General features: G+C 38.3%; 1 protein-coding gene across 2 annotated transcripts in view; it reads left to right on the top strand.

Annotated features, from left to right (window-relative positions):
* Positions 1 to 25,955, top strand: part of EDIL3 (EGF like repeats and discoidin domains 3) — a 425,477-nt gene that overhangs the window by 186,179 nt on the left and 213,343 nt on the right. For both annotated transcript variants that reach the window (XM_047731177.1, XM_047731176.1), the window contains one exon: positions 16,254 to 16,382. In XM_047731177.1, the coding sequence (XP_047587133.1) occupies positions 16,254 to 16,382 (129 nt within the window). The remainder of the gene's footprint in view (positions 1 to 16,253; positions 16,383 to 25,955) is intronic.

Genomic DNA, 25,955 nt, shown 5'->3' with positions numbered 1-25,955 from the left:
TCCATGTTTCTCTTAGATTTTAGGAGTGTTTATTCTGTTGACCCAATATTTCAAATTACACCCAGGTCTTATGTTACTAACTTCAGCAATAATATTTCAATTTCATAAGATATTCATTAAGGCTTCTATCTGTGATCTCTCATATTTATAGGTATTTTATGTCAGATTTTCTTTGTTTTAGAAAGAAAATCAAAGGGCAACATTGTCTTTTGTCTGTATTCACTATATATATTGCTCTATTGATGATAAAATCATACAATTAGTGGACACCTGGGTGGCTCATTTGTTAAGTGTCTGCCTTCGGCTCAGGTCATGATCCCAGGATCATGGGATCAAGCCTCACATCAGGCTCCCTGTTCAGCAGGAAGCCTGCTTCTCCCTCTCCCTCTCCCACTCCCCCCTGCTTGTGTTCTCTCTCTTGCTGTCTCTCTCCCTGTCAAATAAATAAATAAAATCTTTAAAGAAATTACACAATCAGCAAATATTGTTGGTTAGCTAAAGGTGTTTCAATATAGCATGTTTTGGAGGATTAAAAAATGTGTGTGCATTATGACTAGTCGATATTGAGACAGATTTCCATTTGCTTAATAAAACATGCCAAGCTGAGAATTTCTATTATGTGGGTGGTGGTTTAGGGATCCTCCTTCAGCAGTAGTGCAGGACAGATAGGGAGGAGGGTGAGAGGTTGTGCTCCATGATAAAGTGTGGCAATGGCAATAGTTACCTCTTTGTAAAATGATAGTTCCTTTTTTTATAGTTTGCAGTTATTTTTTAGAAGTCATATTAATGGGGCAGCTGGGTGGCTCAGTCATTTAAGTGTCTGACTCTTGATTTCAGCTCAGGTCATGATCTCAGAGATGTGAAATCAAGTCCTGCACTGAGCTCTGTGCTCAACTGGGAGTCTGCTTGAAATTCTCTCTCCTTCTCGCTCTGCCTTTCCCTTTTCACCCACTCACCCTCTCAAAATAAATAAATAAATCCTTTTTAAAAAGTCATATTAGTATTTAATAAGATATTTATTTATTAGAAAAAGATGACTTCAACTGTTGTGACACAAATGATACAAGTGTTTATAGAAATAATTCATATAATGACTTTCTCAGAATGTTGGTAGACTGCCTAAAGAAAGACTGCCATTGGCAAGCCCAACTCCACACAGAAGTTGTTAAATGGATAAAGATCAGCCCCCTAGAAATCTCACTTCTTTCTTTGGTACTTCATTCTATCTTATAGTTCCAGATCCTCCTTGATGTCATGTAAGTAGCCATATTTGCAAACTTCCTAGGCACTGCTTCAGATTTAAAATGCTCTCTTGATTTTGTGATGAGAGCCAAGTAAAATTAGTTTTAGCTAAGGTGTTAATTGTTGATAAATCTGAGTGCTTTGCCAGCCAACTCTTAACAATAAATGAGGGCTCTGGTTTCATTAACCAACCAATTTGCTGTAAGAAAACAACTACTTGGGGACTGAAGTGGTTTGAATAGTACCTCTCCAAAATTCATGTCTACCAGGAATCTCAGACCTTATTTGAAAGGTGACCTTATTTGAAAATAGGGTATGTATTTATTTGATAGGGTTGCCATAACAAAATTCCATAGCCTGGTGGCTTAAACAACAGAAATACATTTTCTCACAGGCCTCCAAGGCAAGATCAAGGTGTCGGCAGGTTTGGTTCCTTCTGAAGCCTTTCTCCTTAGGTTGTAGATAGTCAACTTCTTGCTTTGTCCTCATATGGCCTTTTTTCCTGTGTATGCATATCACTGATGTCTCTTTTGTGTGTCCAGATTTCTTCTTCTTAGAAGGAAAGTTGGGTTGAATTAGGGTCCACCCATAGGACCTCATTTAACCTTAATTACTTGTTTAAAGTCCCTATCTCCAAACACAGTCACATCCTGAGACACTGGAGGTTAGGGCTTCAACATAAATTTGGGGGGAATGAAACTCATCTCATCACAGGGCCTTCACAGATGTAAATAATCGAGGATCTTGAGATTAAATCATCCTGGATTAGAGTGAGCCCTAAATCCAATGACTGGTGTCCTTCTAAGGAAAGGAGTGAACAAGCAGAACACAAGGAAAAAGGCATATGAGACTGAAAGCAGATGTTGGAATCAGGCTGCTGTAAGCCAAGGAATTTAGGAGCCCCCGAGGCTGAAAGAGAAAAGGACAGATTTTTCCCTTGAGCCTTCAGAGGGAGTATGGCCATCCTGGCACCTTGATTTCAGACTTCTAGCCTACAAAACTTTGACAGACTTAATTTCTATTGTTTGAGGCCACCCATTTTGTAGTAATATGTTAGGTAGGGGACTCTAAAGGTACTTCGCTAGCCACTAATTGTCACAGTGCTTTCCTGTGGACAATTATATATAGAGTCCTGTATTAATTCTTAAGGGGAAAGTTTATCTGTAGGTACTTAAAAACAAAAACAAGGGGCACCTGGGTGGCTCAGTGGGTTAAGCCTCTGCCTTTGACTCAGGTCATGATCTCAGAGTCCTGGGATCGAGCCCCACATCAGGCTCTCTGCTCAGCGGGGAGCCTGCTTCCCCCTCTCTCTCTGCCTGCCTCTCTGCCTCCTTGTGATCTCTCTGTCTGTCAAATAAATAAATAAATAATCTTAAAAAAAAAAAAGACCAACTCTGTTTAGTCTCATATTTCAGTTTCCATAATCTATTCAAATAGTTTTACATTTAAAGAACAATTTTTTAAATTTGCACATTCTCCTGTAAAATGGAACACTTCCGTTGTTTTTTTTTAATAGTTTACTCATCTCTATGTGTATAAAATACCCCTAGATAATTTTTCTTCTCAAATGGCTGAATTTGCACTTTGAAATGTAAAGCAAGAGGAGGAGGAGGGAAGAGGAGGGAAGGGGATGAGGAGAAGGAGAAATAAGTGTAAAACATGGTTTGGAAGCATCAACCATGTCAACATTCCCAGGATAATTCCTTCTTTTTCAAGCTAGTTTTAAAATAGAGTGGCAATGGTTCAAAATGGCAACTGCCAAAATGTTCAAATCTTATTAAATTGTAAAAACAACACTATGATCAGAGAACTTTCCTGTGTTTTTAAGACCAGACTTTGAAGTGAACTTTTGGGTCATAACTCTTCCTATTTCATTGTACTGTGAGAGCAGCTAGTGAAACTGTGTTCTTGCGTTTGCTGGATTGGCATTTCCTTATGACATAATCTAAAAAGTACATTTATTGTTAATATCTAAGTGTCAGTGTTTTGGGAGAATAATTTGTAAAATTAACCGAGTCTGTGTACACATAATCACAAAAGAGGGTTAACCTATTTACTTCCTAATAATCTGGTTACACACGGTAAGGAATTAATGACTTGGGGCATAGTCGCTGAATGTGTGAAAAGCGAACCACGTTACACATATGGAAATAAATTCAACTCTCCACTGTTGGAATTGTGGGAAAGCAGATGCAGAAAAGTCGCAAACCATATAGATCCATTACTTTTGTGAGCAATTAATCTTGTTGACATACTTATATGAGCTTGCATAAAAATGCCTGGAAAGCATGCTGTTGAATCCAGTTGTTCATTGATATTGATCATATACTGTCCCCATTGTATTAGGAGCTACTTAAAGATTACCTACAAAAGTATTATAGCATTATTGATTTTAAAACTCCCTAAAGCCTTTGGTATCTTAAAAGTCCACTTATGCCTTTATTGTTAAAAGTGGCATGAGAGTACCATGTGCTATTATCTAATCAGATGATTTGGACTTTCATGAATACTAATCAGAACTGAATCTTGTAATCACCATTCTATACCTGTAATACTAAAAGAAGCAGACTTTTTAAAAGAGACTTTTAAAGTGGAAAGGAATTAAGATTGCCTTTGTTTGTCTTATTTTTGTTTTTACTAGCTCTAAGTGGTTCAATAATTCTCATTTGTTTTAAAATTTTGCTCTGCTATAAATTTGTTTTCATAGCTCTGTGTAAGACATACACAACTTATACACAGCTTTGAAAACAATTTTATAGCAGAACAAAATTTGAAAATAAATGGCATATATATATATTTACATGTTACAGAATATATATATATATATATATATATATATATATATATATATATTTACATGTTACTGAAAAGATATGAGATGCCCCAAATATATAAAGTTTTGGCAGTAAAAATGAAGAATGTAACCATATTGCGAACATTTGTTAATATGATTTCATGAAGGAAATCCTAGAATTAAGTTTCCAGAAACCAAGAAACCATCATATAAACTATATACATAGTTTATATATATATATATACAGAGAGAGAGAGAGAATTATAAATGTATATAGTTACATATATATATTTGTACAAATATATATATTTATAAATACTGAGCATAGTATATTTTCAGTAAAGGATAACCATTAAAATTACTGTTAAAAAGCGAGGTGCATCAACTGGATGACTAAGTATTTTCTTGTGTTGTAAGCTTACTCTTCCAGCTGCTGATAATTTTAATTACATTGAAAGTATTTATCCAAATTACTAGTAGAGTGCTCGGCACATAATAGTTTCCTAATGAATAAATGTATTTAACCCGAAATTAAAACAACCCAAACCCCCAAATTGTTCTATTTGTTCAAGGTCAGGGCCACTATTTCTCTTATCTTCATAGTACAAGCAACAATATATGCTATAGGCGATGGTTTTTCTTTATCGGTGTGCCAACACCTTTAATAATACTAATTTTCGGTATCAGAATAGATGAGATTATTGGATGGGGGAAAACACAAAAGCAGAAAGGAATTTCCTAAGATCTCTAATTCTCGTACGTTTAGCCCACTTACCTCTTCGAGAAAGAAACCTGGAAACTTAATATATATTTTAATTGTCACTATTTAATACCAACTACCAAAATTTTTGGCTACCACATTGGTTGAAACCTGGGGCTGTATTTATTTTAGTATTTTTATGTACTAATTTATATATTCTAGTTGTTTCATCTTGCTAAAGCTTTAAGTCAATGTCTTTATTTACACAGGAATTGGTAAATTAGGAGACCAAAACACTGTTGATGAGATAATACAATGTTACATTTTTCTTGATACTACATTTGCCAAAGAATTAAGATGCATGTAATTATTATGCACAAGTTTACCTTGTAATCTGTTATTTACTGTTGTAATACTTTACAGATGTAATACCTTGTAGCTTAAGATCTATTAGAGACAAAAAATATTGGAACCCAATTACAAATTTAAAGAACTTGAACCTTGAAAGGTGTAGAAAAGTTACAGAAAGTATACTAATTAATTATGAGGTGGAAAGCCAAAGATATTGATATCTTAAAAACCTCAATTTGAATGGGGTTTAAGCAAAAGAAGAAATGGTCATCACTCATTTTTCCATCCCCTTGTTTATTCAGAATGTATCAAGAACTTGCTATGTGCAGACTATGACTCCTCTCATTGAGAATTTATGGTTTATTGGGGAAAAGGGAGATGTAACCACTCATTTCATCGCTCTATCATGAGCCCAAAAAAGTATGTACAAAGCATACAATATGAGTTTCATAGTATGATTATTAGGGACAAACAAACGGAACCTCTATGTTGGGCATGGTCACTTTCTTTCTTATCCTTATAGTGCAAGCAAGAGTATATACATAGAGAATATGTGATTACAAAATAATATTGGGAAGATATTCATGTTTGACACTTGATTGCAAACATAGCTGAAATGGAGTGCTGTTAGTATAGAAGATACCCATAATATCTAATACACCTGGCCCATTTGCTGAAAATACTCTGAAATATTTCCATTTAGGAAGGCTTTGGAGTCCTGCGTTATTTATATGAACATGCTTAGAGAATTCATGTTGATCCTGTCATCTGCCAAGATTAACATATTAATGTGCAGATCTTCAACATGGTAGGGAGTGCGGCTTAATGGAAAGTAGAGATTCATAGTCAGGCGGAGTGTGTTAAAATCTTGTCTTTTCCAGTTAGGCATGTTACTTGCTGTGAGTAAGCCTGGTATATTCTTACAGAGCATTATAAAGAATACTATGTATACTTCATGTTGCTTAGCATTTAAAGCACTCTAGAAAGGTTAAACCATTGCCGCATTGGCTTTACCTCATCCCCACCCTTTAAATGAAAATTATAGAATTTCTCAGAATAGGAAAAATAATCATGATTGTGATCTCTGTTAACAGGTAATCTTTTTCTGAAACTCAGATGTCCGCTGAGGTCATGATGTTCTTTGGGTTGTAAATAAAATCAGCTCTAGTGCTCTAGCTCATTTCTTTTGGGAATCCCAGAGGCTGCACCAAGATTGCTTTACAGACTTCACCTATGCCCTTAGGATATATCCAGAGTGTCTTGGACTTTAAATACCCCCTGTCAGGAGAGAGGAGTCAAGATGGCAGAAAAGTAGCAGGCTGAGACTACTTCAGGTAGCGGGAGATTAGCTAGATAGTTTATCTAAAGATTGCAAACACCTACAAATCCAACGGGAGATCGAAGAGAAGAAGAACAGCAACTCTAGAAACAGAAAATCAACCACTTTCTGAAAGGTAGGACTGGCCGAGAAGTGAATCCAAAGCGACGGGAAGATAGACCGCGGGGGGAGGGGCCGGCTCCCGGCAAGCGGCGGAGCAACGGAGCACAAAATCGGGACTTTTAAAAGTCTGTTCCGCTGAGGGACATCGCTCCAGAGGCTTAACCGGGGTGAAGCCCATGTGGGGTCAGCGTGGCCTCAGGTCCCGCAGGGTCACAGAAGGATGGGGGTGTCTGAGTGTCGCAGAGCTTACAGATATTAGAACGCGGAAGCTGGCTACAGGGACAGAGCCAAGGAGTAAGCTCTAAGCTCGGGGTTACCTTGAACCGGTCGCAGGCTCGATCAGCTTGGAGCACGGCCAGAGGCCATGGTGACGGGAGTCATTGGGCGCTGTTCTCTGAGGGCGCACTGAGGAGTGGGGCCCCGGGTTCTCGGCTCCTCCAGGCCGGAGACCGGGATGCCATCATCTTCATTCCCGCCCTCCGGAACTCTACGGAAAGCGCTCAGGGAACAAAAGCTCCCGAAAGCAAACCCAAGCGGATTACTCAGCCCGCCCCTTGGTAAGGGCCGTGCAACTCCGCCTGGGGCAAAGACACTTGAGAATCAGTACAACAGGCCCCTCCCCCAGAAGATCAACAAGAAACCCAGCCAGGACCAACTTCACCTACCAAGGAGTGCAGTTTCAATACCAAGGAGAGCAGCGAAACTCCATAGGAGGAGAAAGCAAAGCACAGAACACATGGCTTTCTCCCCATGATTCTTTAGCCTTGCAGATAATTTAATTTTTTTTTCTTTTTCAATTTTTTTTCTTCTTCTGCTAAATTTTTTTAAATTTTACCCTTTTCTTTTCCAACGTTTTTTAACTAGTTTATCTAATATATATATATATTTTTTTTCCTTTTTATATTTTTTCTTTATTGGTTTTCTTTTTATAATTGTTTCTTTTTTTTTTTTTTCTTTCTGAACCTCTTTTTATCCCCTTTCTCCCTCCTCACGATTTGGGATCTCTTCTGATTTGGCTAAAGCATATTTTCCTGGGGTTGTTGCCACCCTTTTAGTATTTTACTTGCTCCTTCATATACTCTTATCTGGACAAAATGACAAGGCGGAAAAATTCACAACAAAAAAAAAAGAACAAGAGGCAGTACCAAAGGCTAGGGACCTAATCAATACAGACATTGGCAATATGTCAGATCTAGAGTTCAGAATGATGATTCTCAAGGTTCTAGCCGGGCTCGAAAAAGGCATGGAAGATATTAGAGAAACCCTCTCGGGAGAGATGAAAGCCCTTTCTGGAGAAATAAAAGAACTAAAATCTAACCAAGTTGAAATAAAAAAAGCTATTAATGAGGTGCAATCAAAAATGGAGGCTCTCACTGCTAGGATAAATGAGGCAGAAGAACGAATTAGCGATATAGAAGACCAAATGACAGAGAATAAAGAAGCTGAGCAAAAGAGGGACAAACAGCGACTGGACCACGAGGGGAGAATTCGAGAGATAAGTGACACCATAAGACGAAACAACATTAGAATAATTGGGATTCCAGAAGAAGAGGAAACAGAGAGGGGAGCAGAAGGTATATTGGAGAGAATTATTGGAGAGAATTTCCCCAATATGGCAAAGGGAACAAGCATCAAAATCCAAGAGGTTCAGAGAACCCCCCTCAAAATCAATAAGAATAGGTCCACACCCCATCACCTAATAGTAAAATTTACAAGTCTTAGTGACAAAGAGAAGATCCTGAAAGCAGCCCAGGAAAAGAAGTCTGTAACATACAATGGTAAAAATATTAGATTGGCAGCAGACTTATCCACAGAGACCTGGCAGGCCAGAAAGAGCTGGCATGATATATTCAGAGTACTAAATGAGAAAAACATGCAGCCAAGAATACTATATCCAGCTAGGCTATCATTGAAAATAGACGGAGAGATTAAAAGCTTCCAGGACAAACAAAAACTGAAAGAATTTGCAAATACCAAACCAGCTCTACAGGAAATATTGAAAGGGGTCCTCTAAGCAAAGAGAGACCCTCAAAGTAGTAGATCAGAAAGAAACAGAGACAATATACAATAACAGTCACCTTACAGGCAATACAATGGCACTAAACTCATATTTCTCAATACTTACCCTGAATGTTAATGGGCTAAATGCCCCAATCAAAAGACACAGGGTATCAGAATGGATTAAAATAGAAAACCCATCTATATGTTGCCTACAAGAAACTCATCTTAAACCCGAGGACACCTCCAATTTAAAGTGAGGGGGTGGAAAAGAATTTATCATGCTATTGGACATCAGAAGAAAGCAGGAGTGGCAATCCTTATATCAGATCAATTAGATTTTAAGGCAAAGACTATAATAAGAGATGAGGAAGGACACTATATCATACTCAAAGGATCTGTCCAACAAGAAGATCTAACAATTTTAAATATCGATGCCCCTAACATGGGAGCAGCCAAATATAAACCAATTAATAACAAAATCAAAGAAACACATCTACAATAATACAATAATAGTAGGGGACTTTAACAGTCCCCTCACTGAAATGGACAGATCATCCAAGCAAAAGATCAACAAGGAAATCAAGGCCTTAAATGACACACTGGACCAGATGGACATCACAGATATATTCAGAACATTTCATCCCAAAGCAACAGAATACACATTCTTCTCTAGTGCACATGGAACATTCTCCAGAATAGATCATATTCTTGGTCCTAAATCAGGTTTCAACCGTTATCAAAAGATTGGAATCATTCCCTGCATATTTTCAGACCACAATGCTCTGAAGCTAGAACTCAATTACAAGAGGAAATTTGGAAAGAACCCAAACACATGGAGACTAAACAGCATCCTTCTAAAGAATGAATGGGTCAATCAGGAAATTAAAGAAGAATTGAAAAAATTTATGGAAACAAATGATAATGAAAACACAATGGTTCAATATCTGTGGGACACAACAAAGGCAGTCCTGAGAGGAAAATATATAGCGGTACAAGCCTTTCTCAAGAAACAAGAAAGGTCTCAGATACACAACCTAACCCTACACCTAAAAGAGCTGGAGAAAGAACAAGAAAGAAAGCCTAAACCCAGCAGGAGAAGAGAAATCATAAAGATCAGAGCAGAAATCAATGAAATAGAAACCAAAAAAACAATAGAACAAATCAACGAAACTCGGAGCTGGTTCTTTGAAAGAATTAATAAGATCGATAAACCCCTGGCCAGACTTCTCAAAAAGAAAAGAGAAAGGACCCAAATAAATAAAATCATGAGTGAAAGAGGAGAGATCACAACCAACACCAAAGAAATACAGACAATTATAAGAACATACTATGAGCAACTCTACGCCAACAAATTTGACAATCTGGAAGAAATGGATGCATTCCTAGAGACATATAAACTACCACAACTGAACCAGGAAGAAATAGAAAGCCTGAACAGACCCATAACCAGTAAGGAGATTGAAAGAGTCATCAAAAATCTCCAAACAAACCAAAGCCCAGGGCCAGATGGCTTCCCGGGGGAATTCTACCAAACATTTAAAGAAGAACTAATTCCTATTCTCCTGAAACTGTTCCAAAGAATAGAAATAGAAGGAAAACTTCCAAACTCATTTTATGAGGCCAGCATCACCTTGATCCCAAAACCAGACAAGGATCCCATCAAAAAAGAGAACTACAGACCAATATTCTTGATGAACACAGATGCAAAAATTCTCGCCAAAATACTAGCCAATAGGATTCAACAGTACATTAAAAGGATTATTCACCACGACCAAGTGGGATTTATTCCAGGGCTGCAAGGTTGGTTCAACATCCGCAAATCAATCAATGTGATACAACACATAATAAAAGAAAGAACAAGAACCATATGATACTCTCCATAGATGCTGAAAAAGCATTTGACAAAGTACAGCATCCCTTCCTGATCAAAACCCTTCAAAGTGTAGGGATAGAGGGTACATACCTCAATATTATCAAAGCCATCTATGAAAAACCCACCGCAAATATCATTCTCAATGGAGAAAAACTGAAATCTTTTCCACTACGGTCAGGAACATGGCAGGGATGTCCGTTATCACCACTGCTATTCAACATAGTACTAGAAGTCCTAGCCTCAGCAATCAGACAACAAAAGGAAATTAAAGGCATCCAAATCGGCAAAGAAGAAGTCAAACTATCACTCTTCGCAGATGATATGATACTATATGTGGAAAACCCAAAAGACTCCACTCCAAAACTGCTAGAACTTGTACAGGAATTCAGTAACATGTCAGGATATAGAATCAATGCACAGAAATCAGTTGCATTTCTCTACACCAACAACAAGACAGAAGAAAGAGAAATTAAGGAGTCCATCCCATTTACAATTGCACCCAAAACTGTAAGATACCTAGGAATAAACCTAACCAAAGAGACTAAGAATCTATACACAGAAAACTATAAAGTACTCATGAAAGAAATTGAGGAAGACACGAAGAAATGGAAAAATGTTCCATGCTCCTGGATTGGAAGAATAAATATTGTGAAAATGTCTATGCTACCTAAAGCAATCTACACATTTAATGCAATTCCCATCAAAGTACCATCCACTTTTTTCAAAGAAATGGAACAAATAATCCCAAAATTTATATGGAACCAGAAAAGACCTCAAATAGCCAAAGCAATATTGAAAAAGAAAGCCAAAGTTGGTGGCATCACAATTCCAGACTTCAAGCTCTATTACAAAGCTGTCATCATCAAGACAGCATGGTACTGGCACAAAAACAGACACATAGATCAATGGAACAGAATAGAGAGCCCAGAAATAGACCCTCAACTCTATGGCCAACTAATCTTTGACAAAGCAGGAAAGAATGTCCAATGGAAAAATGACAGCCTCTTCAATAAATGGTGTTGGGAAAATTGGACAGCCACATGCAGAAAAATGAAATTGGATCATTTCCTTATACCACACACAAAAATAGACTCAAAATGGATGAAGGATCTCAATGTGAGAAAGGAATCCATCAAAATCCTTGAGGAGAAACAGGCAGCAACCTCTTCGACCTCAGCCGCAGCCACCTCTTCCTAGGAACATCGCCAAAGGCAAGGGAAGAAAGAGCAAAAATGAACTATTGGGATTTTATCAAGATCAAAAGCTTTTGCACAGCAAAGGAAACAGTTAACAAAACCAAAAGACAACTGATAGAATGGGAGAAGATATTTGCAAATGAGATATCAGATAAAGGGCTATTGTCCAAAATGTATAAAGAACTTAGCAAACTCAACACCCAAAGAACAAATAATCCAATCAAGAAATGGGCAGAAGACATGAACAGACATTTCTCCAAAGAAGACATCCAGATGGCCAACAGACACATGAAAAAGTGCTCCACATCACTCGGCATCAGGGAAATACAAATCAAAACCACAATGAGATATCACCTCACACCAGTCAGAATGACTAAAATGAACAAGTCAGGAAATGACAGATGCTGGCGAGGATGCGGAGAAAGGGGAACCCTCCTACACTGTTGGTGGGAATGCAAGCTGGTGCAACCATTCTGGAAAACAGCATGGAGGTTCCTCAAAATGTTGAAAATAGAACTACCCTATGACCCAGCAATTGCACTGCTGGGTATTTACCCTAAAGATACAAACGTAGTGATCCAAAGGGGCACGTGCACCCGAATGTTTTTAGCAGCAATGTCTACAATAGCCAAACTATGGAAAGAACCTAGATGTCATCAACAGACGAATGGATAAAGAAGATGTGGTATATATACACAATGGAATACTATGCAGCCATCAAAAGAAATGAAATCTTGCCATTTGCGACGATGTGGATGGAACTAGAGAGTATCATGCTTAGCGAAATAAGTCAATCGGAGAAAGACAACTATCATATGATCTCCCTGATATGAGGGAGAGGAGATGCAACATGGGGGGTTAAGGGGGTAGGAGAAGAGTAAATGAAACAAGATGGGATTGGGAGGGAGACAAACCATAAGTGACTCTTAATCTCACAAAACAAACTGAGGGTTGATGGGGGGAGGGGGTTTGGGAGACGGGGGGTGGGGTTATGGACATGTGCTATGGTGAGTCCTGTGAAGTGTGTAAACCTGGCAATTCGCAGACCTGTACCCCTGGGGATAAAAATATATGTTTATAAAAAATAAAATAAAAAAAAAATACCCCTTGTCAGCTCTGTCTTCAGAATCCTGTAGCCACTGGATTCTTGAATCCCTTGGGCTTCACGTGCTGTAGTGTGTCTTCCTTTCTGCCAGTATGAGCCAGATGAATGGCATAGTCCTTTCTTCTTGATTTCCTCAAACACCACACACAGGTCTGTGTGCCTGGTAGACTTGAGTGTGGATCTGGATGCCCTAGCAGACGGTTCACATAGCAGCTGTGCTAACAAATTAAACCTGAATTTTAGAGACCATGATTTCTTGCTAGCTACTTTTCTTCACCTATTACTGCTTCCCAACATAGTGCTTGACCCGCCTTTGTCCCTCAAGTCCACTTCCAGCTCTGTTTTGGGTGTCCCCTCTTCTGGGTGTTCTCCATCCGTTCCTAAGTTCTCCCCTTTAGTATGCAGAGCCACTAGCTCATCTTCAACTTCGAGCCAAGTTCTACTTTTCCTAGGTGCAGTGGTCTTGAGTACATGGAGTCATCTATCAGGCTCATATTCGCCCTTTGTTCTGCAAAGTCACATTCATAGACCACCTTCCTTGGAATGGTGGCTTTAACTGCACCTAAGACCTGGCAGAGGCCTTACTGTTTCAGTCTTTTGTGTTGTTCTTGTTTTAAATCCCTCCCTTACAGCTTTGTAGGAGGAAGAGAGCATAGAAAAGGTTTATTTCCTGTCTGATATAAATTAAATCACTCTCTTGAGGGGAAAAGAATAGCTTAATCATTTTTGGTTTTAATAACTTTTTTCCTCCTAGATACAAATCCTCAAACCCACTTTTTTTAATATTGGGTGTTTTGTTTTATTTTGTCTTGTTTTGTTTTAGTTTGAGAAATCTCTGAATTCTTATTAGGCTTTGTTTCCTCATCTGCAAAATTGAGAGACTGGGTTAGGTGATCTCCAAGGCTCCTTGTTTGTTTAAAATTACATAATTCTTTCAGTATAATTGCATATATGTATTTTTTTCTCTAGCAGTTATATATATGGCTATCACTTATCAGTTACTAAAAAACCTATCATGATTTTTCTTATATTTTTTCTTTCTTTTTTTTAAATTTTTCTTATTTTGAATTATGAATTGAAACTCTAATATCACTCTTATTTCATTCTCCTTACCCCAGCTTTCCCGTCTCTAAAAAAATGTAGGTTTTGGAATCATAGACTGTTAATTTGAGACCTAAATGTATCCCTTGTAGATGTTCATTTGAGAAACATTATTTAAGATATTTGTCCTTCCCTTTTTCTTTTTTTTTAATTTAAAAGCTAATAGTAATGGCAATGACCTCATGGAGTTGTGAGAAATAAAGTTAGATTATTTATGTGAAAAGAATTTGTAAATTGTAAGGCACCATCAAATGTGAATTAATTTGGAGGATGGAAGAAATAGAAACTGAGAAAGAAAAGGATAGATGAGTTCTGTGGCATGCTTTGCATCTTTTAGTAGTGGAAGAAACCTGATTCAAGTTGCCACAAAACTGATCATTGGTGTTGCACCTTCTTCCTTTCTTAAACATTGGCTGTGTACCATCTTTAAGGCAGGTGTTCATTAGTTTAATTAAGATATACTGCACAACACAAAACTGCCTACTTAAATCAATATATTGTTTTTAATTGATATGAAGGTATCTGGAGGTACAGATACCTTCACAGGTACACTAATTTCTTTTCACTTTTTGAAAGTTAAGTCCTATCAATAAGGTTCAGACACAATAGCGTTGCCATATTGTTTTCTATTTCTTGCATATTCTTATTAGATTCTACAGCTGTTATATTTCATGAAATTTTAAACTGGAAGAAACTGAGTTTCAAAGATAGTGGCTGGAGAAAAGGAATCAAATTTTAAAGTCTTGACTCAATGCAAGACAATGTTGCCCAACTCCTAAATGCTTCCTGTCATTAACATTCTGTCACACTGTTCAAAATGATGATGGTCAATTGCCTCTGTCTCTGTAAGTCTTTAAATGGCTTTGACCAATGCTTAAGGAGTCCTTCACCTTCATACTCTTCCAACAGTCTTGCCTCAGGGAGCTCTCGCCTAGTTGCTTCAAGTTGTTACTGTTCTTGTACCCAGCCCTATCACTGCCCCCCTACTCTCTGCTAAAACCACTTGCTCCTTTTCTTGACTAATTTTCCTCCAGGACTTAGGCATTCACCTTTTCATGCATAATGAGACTTTAATTACTCTTCTTTCTTTTCTAATATGCACATCTTAACTTTCTCTTCAGTGGCTTTTCTTTCACTCATAAATGTCTCTTTGGTTAAACAAAATGAAAAAAGACAAAATTAGAGAATACTATATATTTTTCCTTGGTCTTCCTTCATCTTCCAGGGAGAGCTTTTTCTTCCTTCAACTTCTCTCTTCCCTTCTCCCAATGTCCAGTCTGGATTCTGACCCAAGTCAATTAGCATCGTTCAAAGAAGTCAACTGTAAGCCACCTGTAAGACTGTAAGAATTAGAGATGCAAGAGATTATTGGGGGGAGTGGAAGCAAGAGAAGGTAGGATGAGCCTCCAGACTGTGACATAAACCTGTCACCTCCAAAAAGAGAAAAGGAAGGAAGGAAGATGGTGTAGAAAGAGCTTTACTCTTTCTATAGTTAGATAGCACTAGCCCAGGTCTACACCCACATAATGCTAACAGCTGGTTTTCTCCAAAGATGAGACACCACACTTCTACTGGCTGTCACAGGTACTGCGCTCTGGTGAGGTTACACTTTCCCAAAGCTTAAAATGATGAGCCTGGGGTGTCTGGATGGCTCAGTTGGTTAAGCTGCCAGCTCTTATGTTCAGCTCAGGTCATGAGTTCGGGGTCGTGGGATCAAGTCCTGTGTCAGGCTCTTCCCCGAGCAGGGAGTCAGCTTGGGATTCTCTCTCCCTCTCCCCTTTCCCCCTGTTTTTCCCCATATTTGTAACTTGATGAGCTACTTCTTATAGACTGGCAAAAATCATGATTCACAGAAGTATGCCCCACTATAAATCCATAAATAACCAATAAAAGAATTGCAAGAAGGTATCCACTTCCCTTGGACTGCGTGGTTACAGTCATTTGCAAGTTTATGCTGTTTTCATCAGTAGTTTTATAAAAGCTCTTCAGTGTTCATCACTCCAGAAATTGCTGTTCAGTATTACTTTTGAAACATGCAGAAGATATTTTACAATTCGGAGAACTTAATAAAAGTATTTTACTCAATGCTAATATTTCTTCTTTGCTTAATGTGCATCACACACTGTTCGGGTGTTTTATATTTGGGAATTCTTTTCATCTGTGTATCATCACCCTTTGAGATAGATTCCTTTAATACTGACATTTGACAGAAGGTGAGATTGAGGCACAGAGAGGTGAAATAAATCCTCCAAAACCACAGGGCTAAAAAGTCAGGAAGCTACGCTTCAATCCCAGCCTGTTAGTCTCAGAGCCCCGCCCAACGGCTCCATTTCCTCTGCCGCTAAAATCCAGAACACTTTTCTCTATAAAATTGTTAATTGCAAAAGGTTGGCCCAGTATCTCCTTTCAAGCGTATGCATAATGCAGCAATTTTTCTTCTGTCTTTCAGGTCCCTGCATCCCTAATCCGTGCCATAATGGAGGAACCTGTGAAATAAGTGAAGCGTACCGAGGGGACACATTCATAGGTTACGTCTGTAAATGTCCTCGAGGATTTAATGGGATTCACTGTCAGCACAGTAAGTCATCCATAGTCGTTGTGCTTTTATTAGTATTGATTGCGAAGTATACAAGTCATTATCATTCTCGTTGGTCATAGACGGATAGAAGCTTCTCGCAGCAAAGAACCCTGAGACTTGGCTAATGCTGCTTCTCTCCCACTGAATATATCACATCTCCCACTGAGGACTCCTGAACTATGTTTCACTCCACCCAGTGGTGTATGGGGCTAGTAGTTTTGTGCTCTTTTTCATTATTCTCCAGCCAAACTTGCAAAATCTTGCCTTTTACTTTAAACTGATGTCTGCCTCTTTCTTTCATACTTGTCCTGCATCTATACTCTTCAGGCTTCCCAGATATTATTCTGTTGATGAGGCTCAGAGATATAAAAGAAAAGAAAACTGTCCACCCGGCGCTGTCTATGAGCCAGTTCCCTCCTTCTTACACAATGGCATTTTTAGTGTGAAAATCTTTGAATGTTCAACAGATATGTTACCTGCATTTCTCTCTTTTATCTCCGTTCTTATTTACCGTGGGAAGTTAAACGAAATAGGTCTGCCTGTGATGCTGTCTTCTTAGAAGTATGGCTCAACATAAATGCCAAGCAAGTGGTCAGGGTCCTTAATGGCTGAAGGGGGTGTAGCAGGGAGGCCACTGTGGACAGTGTGCTATCAGGGCGGGCTGTCACTGGGGAGCTGAGTCTTTTTTTTTAATATATTTTTTTAATATTTTAATAAACATATAATCTATTATTAGCCCCAGGGGTACAGGTCTGTGAATCACCAGGTTTACACACTTCACAGCACTCACCATAGCACATACCCTCCCCAATGTCCATAACCCCACCACCCTCTCCCTACCCCCCTACCCCTGGCCCCCCTCAGTTTGTTTTGTGACATTAAGAGTCTGTTATGGTGGGACGCCTGGGTGGCTCAGTTGGTTGAGCAGCTGCCTTCGTCTCAGGTCATGATCCCAGCGTCCTGGGATCGAGTCCCACATCGGGCTCCTTGCTCATCAGGGAGCCTGCTTCTCCCTCTGCCTCTGCCTGCCATTCTGTCTGCCTGTGCTTGCTCTCTCTCCCTCTCTCTCTCTGACAAAAAAAAAAAAAAAAAAAAAAGAGTCTGTTATGGTTTGTTTCCCTCCCAATCCCATCTTGTTTCATTTATTCTTTTCTTATCCCCCAAACCTCCCATGTTGCATCTGCACTTCCTCATATCAGGGAGATCATATGATAGTTGTCTTTCTCCAATTGACTTATTTCGCTAAGCATAATACCCTCTAGTTCCATCCACGTCATCATAAATGGCAAGATTTCATTTCTTTTGATGGCTCATAGTATTCCATTGTATATATATACTGCCTCTTCTTGATCCATTCATCTGTTGATGGACATCTAGGTTCTTTCCATAGCTTGGCTATTGTGGACATTGCTGCTATAAACATTCCGGTGCATGTGCCCCTTCGGATCACTGCGTTTGTATCTTTAGGGTAAATACCCAGTAGTGCGATTGCTGGGTCGTAGGGTAGCTCTATTTTCAACTTTTTGAGGAACAGGAGCCGAGTCTTGAAGGCAGGAGAGGATTCTGATCGGAAGGAGGGGAACAGAGGAATGGCACATGGTAGGAAGAATGAGGAATGAATATATGAGCTCTAAATACTGGAGGGATGGTGAAGACCGTGGTGTTATGGATGAGTAAGCTGAAGCTCGTTGTTTCAGCCAGAGCCAGATTTCCAACCACCAGCCAAAAACACAGAGTACCTCCTGGCTCTGAGATGATAGGAGCATAATGTACTTTTCTGGAGACTTGCTGTAGCTGGGAATTTGTAAAATTTCCACAGAAGCCTATTATAGTACAGTGGCATTTGTGCTTCTTACAACAGGCACCTAAACTGCTTGTAATTATCTCTAAGAGCTCTGATCACCCACGAGGAACTGAGAGCTACTCATTTTTCTCAGACGGGGCCAGAATCAAGGCTGACTCTCCCTTATTGTGGTGTCCTTGCTTGGCTTTCACACACAAACAGCTCAGGTCATCCCCAAGGAGATAGGCATGGGAGCCCAAAATCTTGGCTGCCTTGACATTCATTTAATCCCATGAAGAGAATATTTCTAACCTTACGTATTTACAAATCTTTGTAATATGGTGTCAGAGTAGTGCCCAGAGGAAGACAGTCTGGCCACCCAGCTAAGGACCTTAATTTGGAGCCATATGTACATTTACAGAGGAGTCCCCCTTTTAAATGAGAACAGAATTTTCATAATGGGATGCTGTCCAAAGTTCTGAAGCAGGAATTTTACCCAAGGTCCCATTATCCTAACTTTTTCTTGCCTATGCGGCAGGGCTCTAGGAGGGAGAGAGTAAGGTTATACACAGATTCATACTGTTAGAAATCCTTAGGACAGTATTTAGACAGCATATGTATCTAGTATCACTAGTATCACCTAAATATTTCCTATTGACTAGCTCTGTAATCCTAACTACTGCTGTTATCAGTGTGAAGTTAGGGCTAGTCCTTAAACCAGAGGTCGAGAAACTCCAAATCTGAGTTCCAAATAATAATATCTGTACAATGGCACAATATTATTTTCACATCTCTCAGCCTTGTTTTCTTCGTATTGTGAAGAAACATTTAGTTTCCATTATCTTTAATAGTTTAGAAATCCCACTGAAGACATTTGGTTACCATTTGATTATCCTAGTATAAGGGAGTTTGCTCTGGCCAAGGTCCTGGGGAGGTGTCTGTCCGCCTCTTACTCCCACACGTGGTTAGCTATGAATGCTTTCAAGAGAACCGTCAGGTTTGAAGAACTAGAACAAACCATTCTTGGCCACCCTCTCCATAGTGGAACATCCAAGTCTTTTCTCTCATACCTTACACCATATTCAAATAAGCTCGTTAATTCACATAATTTTGTTGAATTTCAAGGCTTATTTTGAAGCACAAAATAATTCTCTCCCTTATTGCACCTGGTTCCCCACAAGACTTTAAATCCATGTTAAGAATTGCCCTGGGGAACCTGAGGCTGAGAGATTCAATGCAGAACTGGGATTTTGTGTTCTCAGCAAGCTAGTCCCTATTCTCTGAAGTGGATCATTATCAGAAACAGAGAATGGAGAGAAAAGGACTTTAAAATCAGAGACTTGGATTTAGACCTGACCTTTACAGTTATTGGTTAAATGACCTTGAGCCAGTTGTCCTTGAGCAGCCTTTCTGCGATTGAAGACACACAAATTGAGGAATTGAACTAGAGATGGATGGTCTTTGGTTCATACAAGCTAGGAGAGTATTATAGCTAAATGGGTAGCTTGCACACTGTACAAAGGTTATCAAGCCATTCTCTTTATGGATGAAATTAAAAAGAATTATATATTGGGAAAACAGATTTAGAAGTTCTGGGAGCCCCGAAAGCTTTTTTAGGAGGGGGAAACAAAAAAGCAGCTCGCTCGCTCTCTTTTTTAAATAGCTCTTTAATCCCTTGTAAGGACTGCTAGGTATTTGGGTTAATTTTTTCACAGTGGTAATATTATCATGGCCCAAATGTGCTCGAGAACCTTGCTGCTCAAAGTGAGAGGTCATACATCAGCCTTAGCTGGAAGCTTGTTAGAAATGTATTTTATCAGGACCACCTCACATCAGCTAAATCAGAACTAGCTTTTGTTTTGGGGTTTGTTTTTTTTTTAATGATCCCCAGTAGACTCCCACACACATATTGAAGTTTGAGAAGTACTGCACAAGGCTTTCAGTAGCTGAAAGTAATCAGCTTGCAGTTACATAACTATGTTATAGGCAAAATATTTATCGCTTTTGCAAATCAAAACTATATTGAAAATCAATGAAAATGAGAAATGTACCAATATAATATGAACATTTCATTTGGAAAAAGGATTGAGAAAAATTCTTCAGGCATCCATATATGGGGGGGTATTAATTTAGTTCTGTGTGGCAGAATGTGAATTAAGTATCTTTGGGAATATAGCTAACTAGTTAAAGAATTTTTAAGTTTCATGATATAGGAGTGATAAATACATAATTAATAGATTTACTTTAACAACTATTTTGTCAATATGTTACAGATTAGAAAAAAAAATGTTTCCAGTGCCAGCATTTATATTATCTACACATGACCTTTTTTTAATTAATAGATTTTCATTTTTAGAATACTTCTAGGTTTACAGAGAAATTAAGCAGGGAGTTCCCATTTATCCCTCCACTTCCCTGCATAGTTTATTCTATTATTAACATTCCATTAATATGTATATTTGTTACAATTGATAAAATGATATTGATACATCATTTTTATCTAACGTCCATAGTTTATATTAGGGTCCACTTTTTGTATTATACAGCTCTATGGATTTTGAAAAATACATAATATCATGTATCTACCATAGCCTCATAAATAGTTTCATTGACCTAAAAATCTTCTGAGCTCTGCCTAGTCATCCCTTCTTCCCTTGCAAAATCCCTGGCAATCACTGATTTTTTTTTTTTTTAATTATCTCTACAGTGTGCCTTTCCCAAAATGTCATGTAGTTAGAATCCTAAAGTGTATGTGGCTGGAATAATATAGTATGTACCCCTTTCAGACTAACTTCTTTCATGTCGCAATATATATTTAAGGTTCCTCCATGTCATTTTGTATCTTGATAGCTTAAAAAAACTGAATAATATTCCAATTTATGGATGTGTCAAGTTTGTTTATTCATTTACCTATTGAAGAATATCATTTGGTTGTTTCCAGTTTTTTGGCGGTTATGAGTAACACTGCTATAAACATTCATGTGCAGGTTTTTCTTTTGTCCTGCGTGACATAGTTTTCAACTCACTTGAGTAGATACCTAGAAGTGCAATTGCTGGATCATTTGGCAAAAGGATGCTTGAGAGTAAGAAGCTTCAAACTGCCTTCCACTGTGGTTCTACCATTTTACATACTTACCAGGAATGGATGAGTTCCAGTTGTTCCATATCCTCACCAGCATTTGTTTTTACTGTCAGGGTTTTGGATTTTAGCCATTACATGTGCATTTTTTATCATGAAAGTATCAGAGGTTATAATTATATTAAACTAATAATGATTCATATTAATTTTTATATAGAATTACCAAATTATACATGTTCTTAAAATACCGTAGAATAATGTGAAACACATACATAGACATATATATGTGTGTGCATATATATATATATATATATGTGCACGTGTATATGTGTGTGTATGTAAATTATAGGATGAATTGAGCACCAAAATTGTCTAAAGGTTAGACTTTTGGGAGATATTTTTATATATGCAATTTTATTCTGGGAGCTGCATTTTGGGCTGGCTAGAAGTAATCATATTTTATTTGTTGCCTGGGAACAAATCTAATGCCTTAGGGAAGGACAGTATCTTCGTTCCCAGAACTCCTTGTCCACATTACCACTCAGAGCATTCTGACCGTTCTTCCCTATGCATGTGCAGCTCCCAACCTTCAATTCCTGTTAAGCACAAATTTTCTTCATTCTTATTCTTCAAGGAAGGAGAGCTGATCTAAACAGGTTATTTGTCAGGATCAGATGAGAGGTTTGAGAACATACTTTACATATTTTAAGGGGTTAACTATCCTTACTGGGCAAATATATTTTTTTTAAGATTTTATTTATTTATTTGACAGAGAGATCACAAGTAGGCAGAGAGGCAGGCAGAGAGAGAGGAGGAAGGAGGCTCCCCGAGAGAGCAGAGAGCCCGATGCGGGGCTCAATCCCAGGACTCCGAGATCATGACCTGAGCGAAAGGCAGCGGCTTAACCCACTGAGCCACCCAGGCGCCCCACTGCGCAAATATTTTTAAACATAATGGGGATTCCTGTTGGTCTTTATTTTTCCCTTCCTTTGAAAATATTTTAATTGTAGTTTTTTTAAGAAAAAAGTGAGTGGTGGGCAAGGGGAAGCTCAATTGCAACTCTATGCTTTTCTATAAGAATTCCTCTCTTAATATCTTTAATTATAAGTTATTATTATTTTTTAAAATTACTCTTTCTAGTTTTAGCTTGATGGCCTCTTTATTTTAGCTTTCCATGGGAAGATCAGTTTCCCCTAATAAAGTATTTACTTGAAAACTGTTTGGAACCTTTACCTGAAGTTACTACTGACACCTGCAAACTATGTAACTACACTAGCTAAATTCAGACCTCTAAAGAGATTTCCAGAATAAACTTCTTTCCAAAACCCAAAAGATTTTTTAACTGTGGGTTGAAATTTCAAATTGTCCTACTCACCAATGACTTTACAGGTCAGTGTTAGCCACCTTAATTCTAGAAGCCAGAGGTTTTCAAACTTAGTATGCATCTGGGAGTACAGATAAATATTCAGATTTCTTTTGCTCATCTATAAGTATTCCAATTTAATCCATATAATTGTGGACCCAGGTCTGACTCTTAATAAGTATGCTAGTGAACCTAATGCAGATGATTCTAGAACACTGATTCTCAACCGTGGCTGCACATTAGAATCACTTGGGGACCTATGAAAAATACTGATGCCTAGCTCTCACCCCAGAGACTGTGATTTAATTGGTCTGGGGTATGGGCTAGGCATTAGGAGTTTTAAATCTCCCCAGATGATTCTAATGTGCAACCAAGGCTGGGAATTAGTGTTCTAGAACCATACCGTGAGGAATTACTATGCCTTAAAAATCTAAGCAGAGAAATACTTAAACCGAGTTTGGGATACACAAACATAATCCCACATTAAATGTATAATCATGCAACCTTATTGAATTTTGTTATTTTTGTTTGTTTGTTTGTTTGTTTGACAGACAGAGATCACAATAGGCAGCGAGACAGGCAGAGAGAGAGGGGGAAGCAGGCTCCCCGCCAAGCAGAGAGCCCGATGTGGGGCTTGATCCCAGGACCCTGGGATCATGACCTGAGCCAAAGGCAGAGGCTTTAAGCCACTGAGCCACCCAGGTGCCCCTGAATTTTATTTTATTTTATTTTTTTTTATATTGAGATGTTACTATTCCACTTGCATTCTTTTTTTTTTAAGATTTTATTTATTTATTTGACAGAGAGAGATCACAAGTAGGCAGAGGCAGGCAGAGAGAGAGGAAGGGAAGCAGGCTTCCTGCTGAGCAGTGAGCCCGATGCGGGACTCGATCCCAGGACTCTGGGCCGAAGGCAGCGGCTTAACCCACTGAGCCACCCAGGCGCCCGAATTTTATTATTTTCAACCATTTACAGCAAGAACTGATTGGAAGAATCAGGCCAGAGAAAGATATTAGGTCACTGTTCTTAAAATATGTTATCCTTTAATCTATCAGAGTTCCAAGGCATTTTAATTTTTGTGTTTTCACCCTTTTCAGGAGCCTTACAAAGAGCACTGTCCTGGGAGATATATATATATAATGGACATTTACACTATTCAAATATGGACACAGTTTGTGATTTTTGCAATAAGATACACACATATTCACAAACTCAAAATATTTGAAAATTGCTACTTTTAATAACAGTTAAACATTCTTTTTTTTCCTTTTACTTATTAAAAGAAATTTGATTGTCAGGAAAACAAACTCTGGACAAAAACACGTTAAACAAACTTTGCCAGAAGGTTATACTCATGAAAGTGGTATATTTATACTAGTAGACCTGACCTTCTAGAACTGATTGACTCATGATTATATAAAAGGATCTCCAGGAATAGACGTAGTTCCACAAATACAATTTTAAAAAAATAAGTTTTTTTGCATGTAATCCAAATTTCCCAAGCTTCCCAGCTTATGCTCTTAACCTTGATTTCCAAATTTCTGTTCTCTGAACTACCATTGTCCATCCCAGTGGCCTGTGTAAAGCATCATTCTCCCCTGAAAACTTAACCGAATCCTGTGACGAAGTTATTTATTTATTTACACATTTGACACATTTTTTTTTTGGAGCTTACTTATTATTTTGCCAGGGTGCCAACATGTGCTTAGGAAATAATACAAGCTCCCTGACTCTGCAGCTGGTCCCTTCTTGAAAATACTGCTAAGCAGTAGGCAGCTCTGTCTTCTGCTGGTGGCCATCCAGGCAACTGATGTGTTCCCTGGGGCTTTATACACACAGCTGCCCAGCCTAACTGCTCTTCCATTTAGGGCTCAAATTGACACCTCAGGGGCCACACCTCTCTTACTCTCGTCTCAATCATTTTTCCCAGGGAGACTTTTTGCCGACTCATTTAATTTTAATCAGTTATAAAAGCAAAAGCATCTGTGCACATTGGCTCCATAAGGCTCTGAAGTCTACTCAGCCAACAGATATATATTAACTCCTTGTTCTGTGCCAAGTATGTTCTGGACACTGGGATACAGCACCCATCCAAAATAACCAAGTCCGTGGTATCATAGGACTTCTATCGTAATGGGAAAATGGCTAATAAAAACTATGATGTATGCATTTACCATATGGCCCAGCAATCATCCTCTCAGGCATTTATCCCAGAGAAATTAAAACTTAAGTTCACACCAGAATCTATAGGTGTATGTTCTTAGCCGCTTTATTGGTAATAGCCAAAAATAGAATCAGCCCAGATGCCTAGATGAATGGTTAAGTAAACAGTTGTATATGCATACCATGGCATACTTACCACTCATTAATGAAAAGGAAGGAACTGTTGATACATCCAATAACTTAGATAAATTTCTAGGAAATTAAGCTGGGTGAAAAAAAAAATGCCAATCCCAAGAGAATACATACAAGATGATTCTAATTATGTTAACTTTTTGAAGTGACAAGATTTTAGAAATAGAGGACACATTAGTAGTTTTCAAGTGTTAGAGGAGAAGAGAGGTAGCTAAATGTAGTTAAAAGAGGATATGAGATACCTTTGTGGTGTTGGAACTATTTAGTATATTGACTGGGATGATAGATGAGCAAGCCTACATATGTGATAAAATTGTATAGACTTACTTACATTTATACAAATGCATAGAAGTAAAACTGGAGAAATCTGAGTAAGATTGACATAGTAATGTCAGTATTTTAGTTGTGCTTTTATATTATGGTTTTGCAAAATGTTAACCATTGAGAGGAGCTAGGCAAAGTGTACATGGGATTTCTTTGATTTATTTTTACAAATGCATGTGAATCTACAATTATCTCAACAAAAAAATCTCAATTTAAAAAGATTATAATGTTATACTATGCCAAGTATTGACATATATTATAAGGGTAAATACAAAGGGCACAGGTGTTTGTGTGCTATTGTAGACATGGCCAAGAAAGTTTTCTCCCAGCAATTGACATTTGAGCATAGATGGTAAATGAAGTTAGGGGGCTAGGCAAGCCAAGAGAGGAAATAGCAAATGCTAGAGTCCTAAGAGGGCTGTGTGGTTGGGGTATGGTGAATATTGAGGAGAGGGGTGAAAAAGATCATGGAAGGCCTTATAAGCCACAGGGAGAACTTTTTATCTGATTGTAATGCTGGAAGGACACCTTTGAAGGGTGAAGAGCAAGAGGAAAGTACACAAACTGACTTCTGTTTGGAGAGGGCCTCCGGCTGTGTTGGAGGCAGGAGTGGAACACCTGAGACCAGCTGGTTTAGGTGATGATGACTAGGACTAAGGTGGTCCTGGG

The sequence above is a fragment of the Lutra lutra genome, chromosome 5 (assembly GCF_902655055.1).
Source record: "Lutra lutra chromosome 5, mLutLut1.2, whole genome shotgun sequence".
NCBI classification, from domain to species: Eukaryota; Metazoa; Chordata; class Mammalia; order Carnivora; family Mustelidae; genus Lutra; species Lutra lutra.
This window is presented reverse-complemented; position numbering and strand designations above follow the sequence as displayed.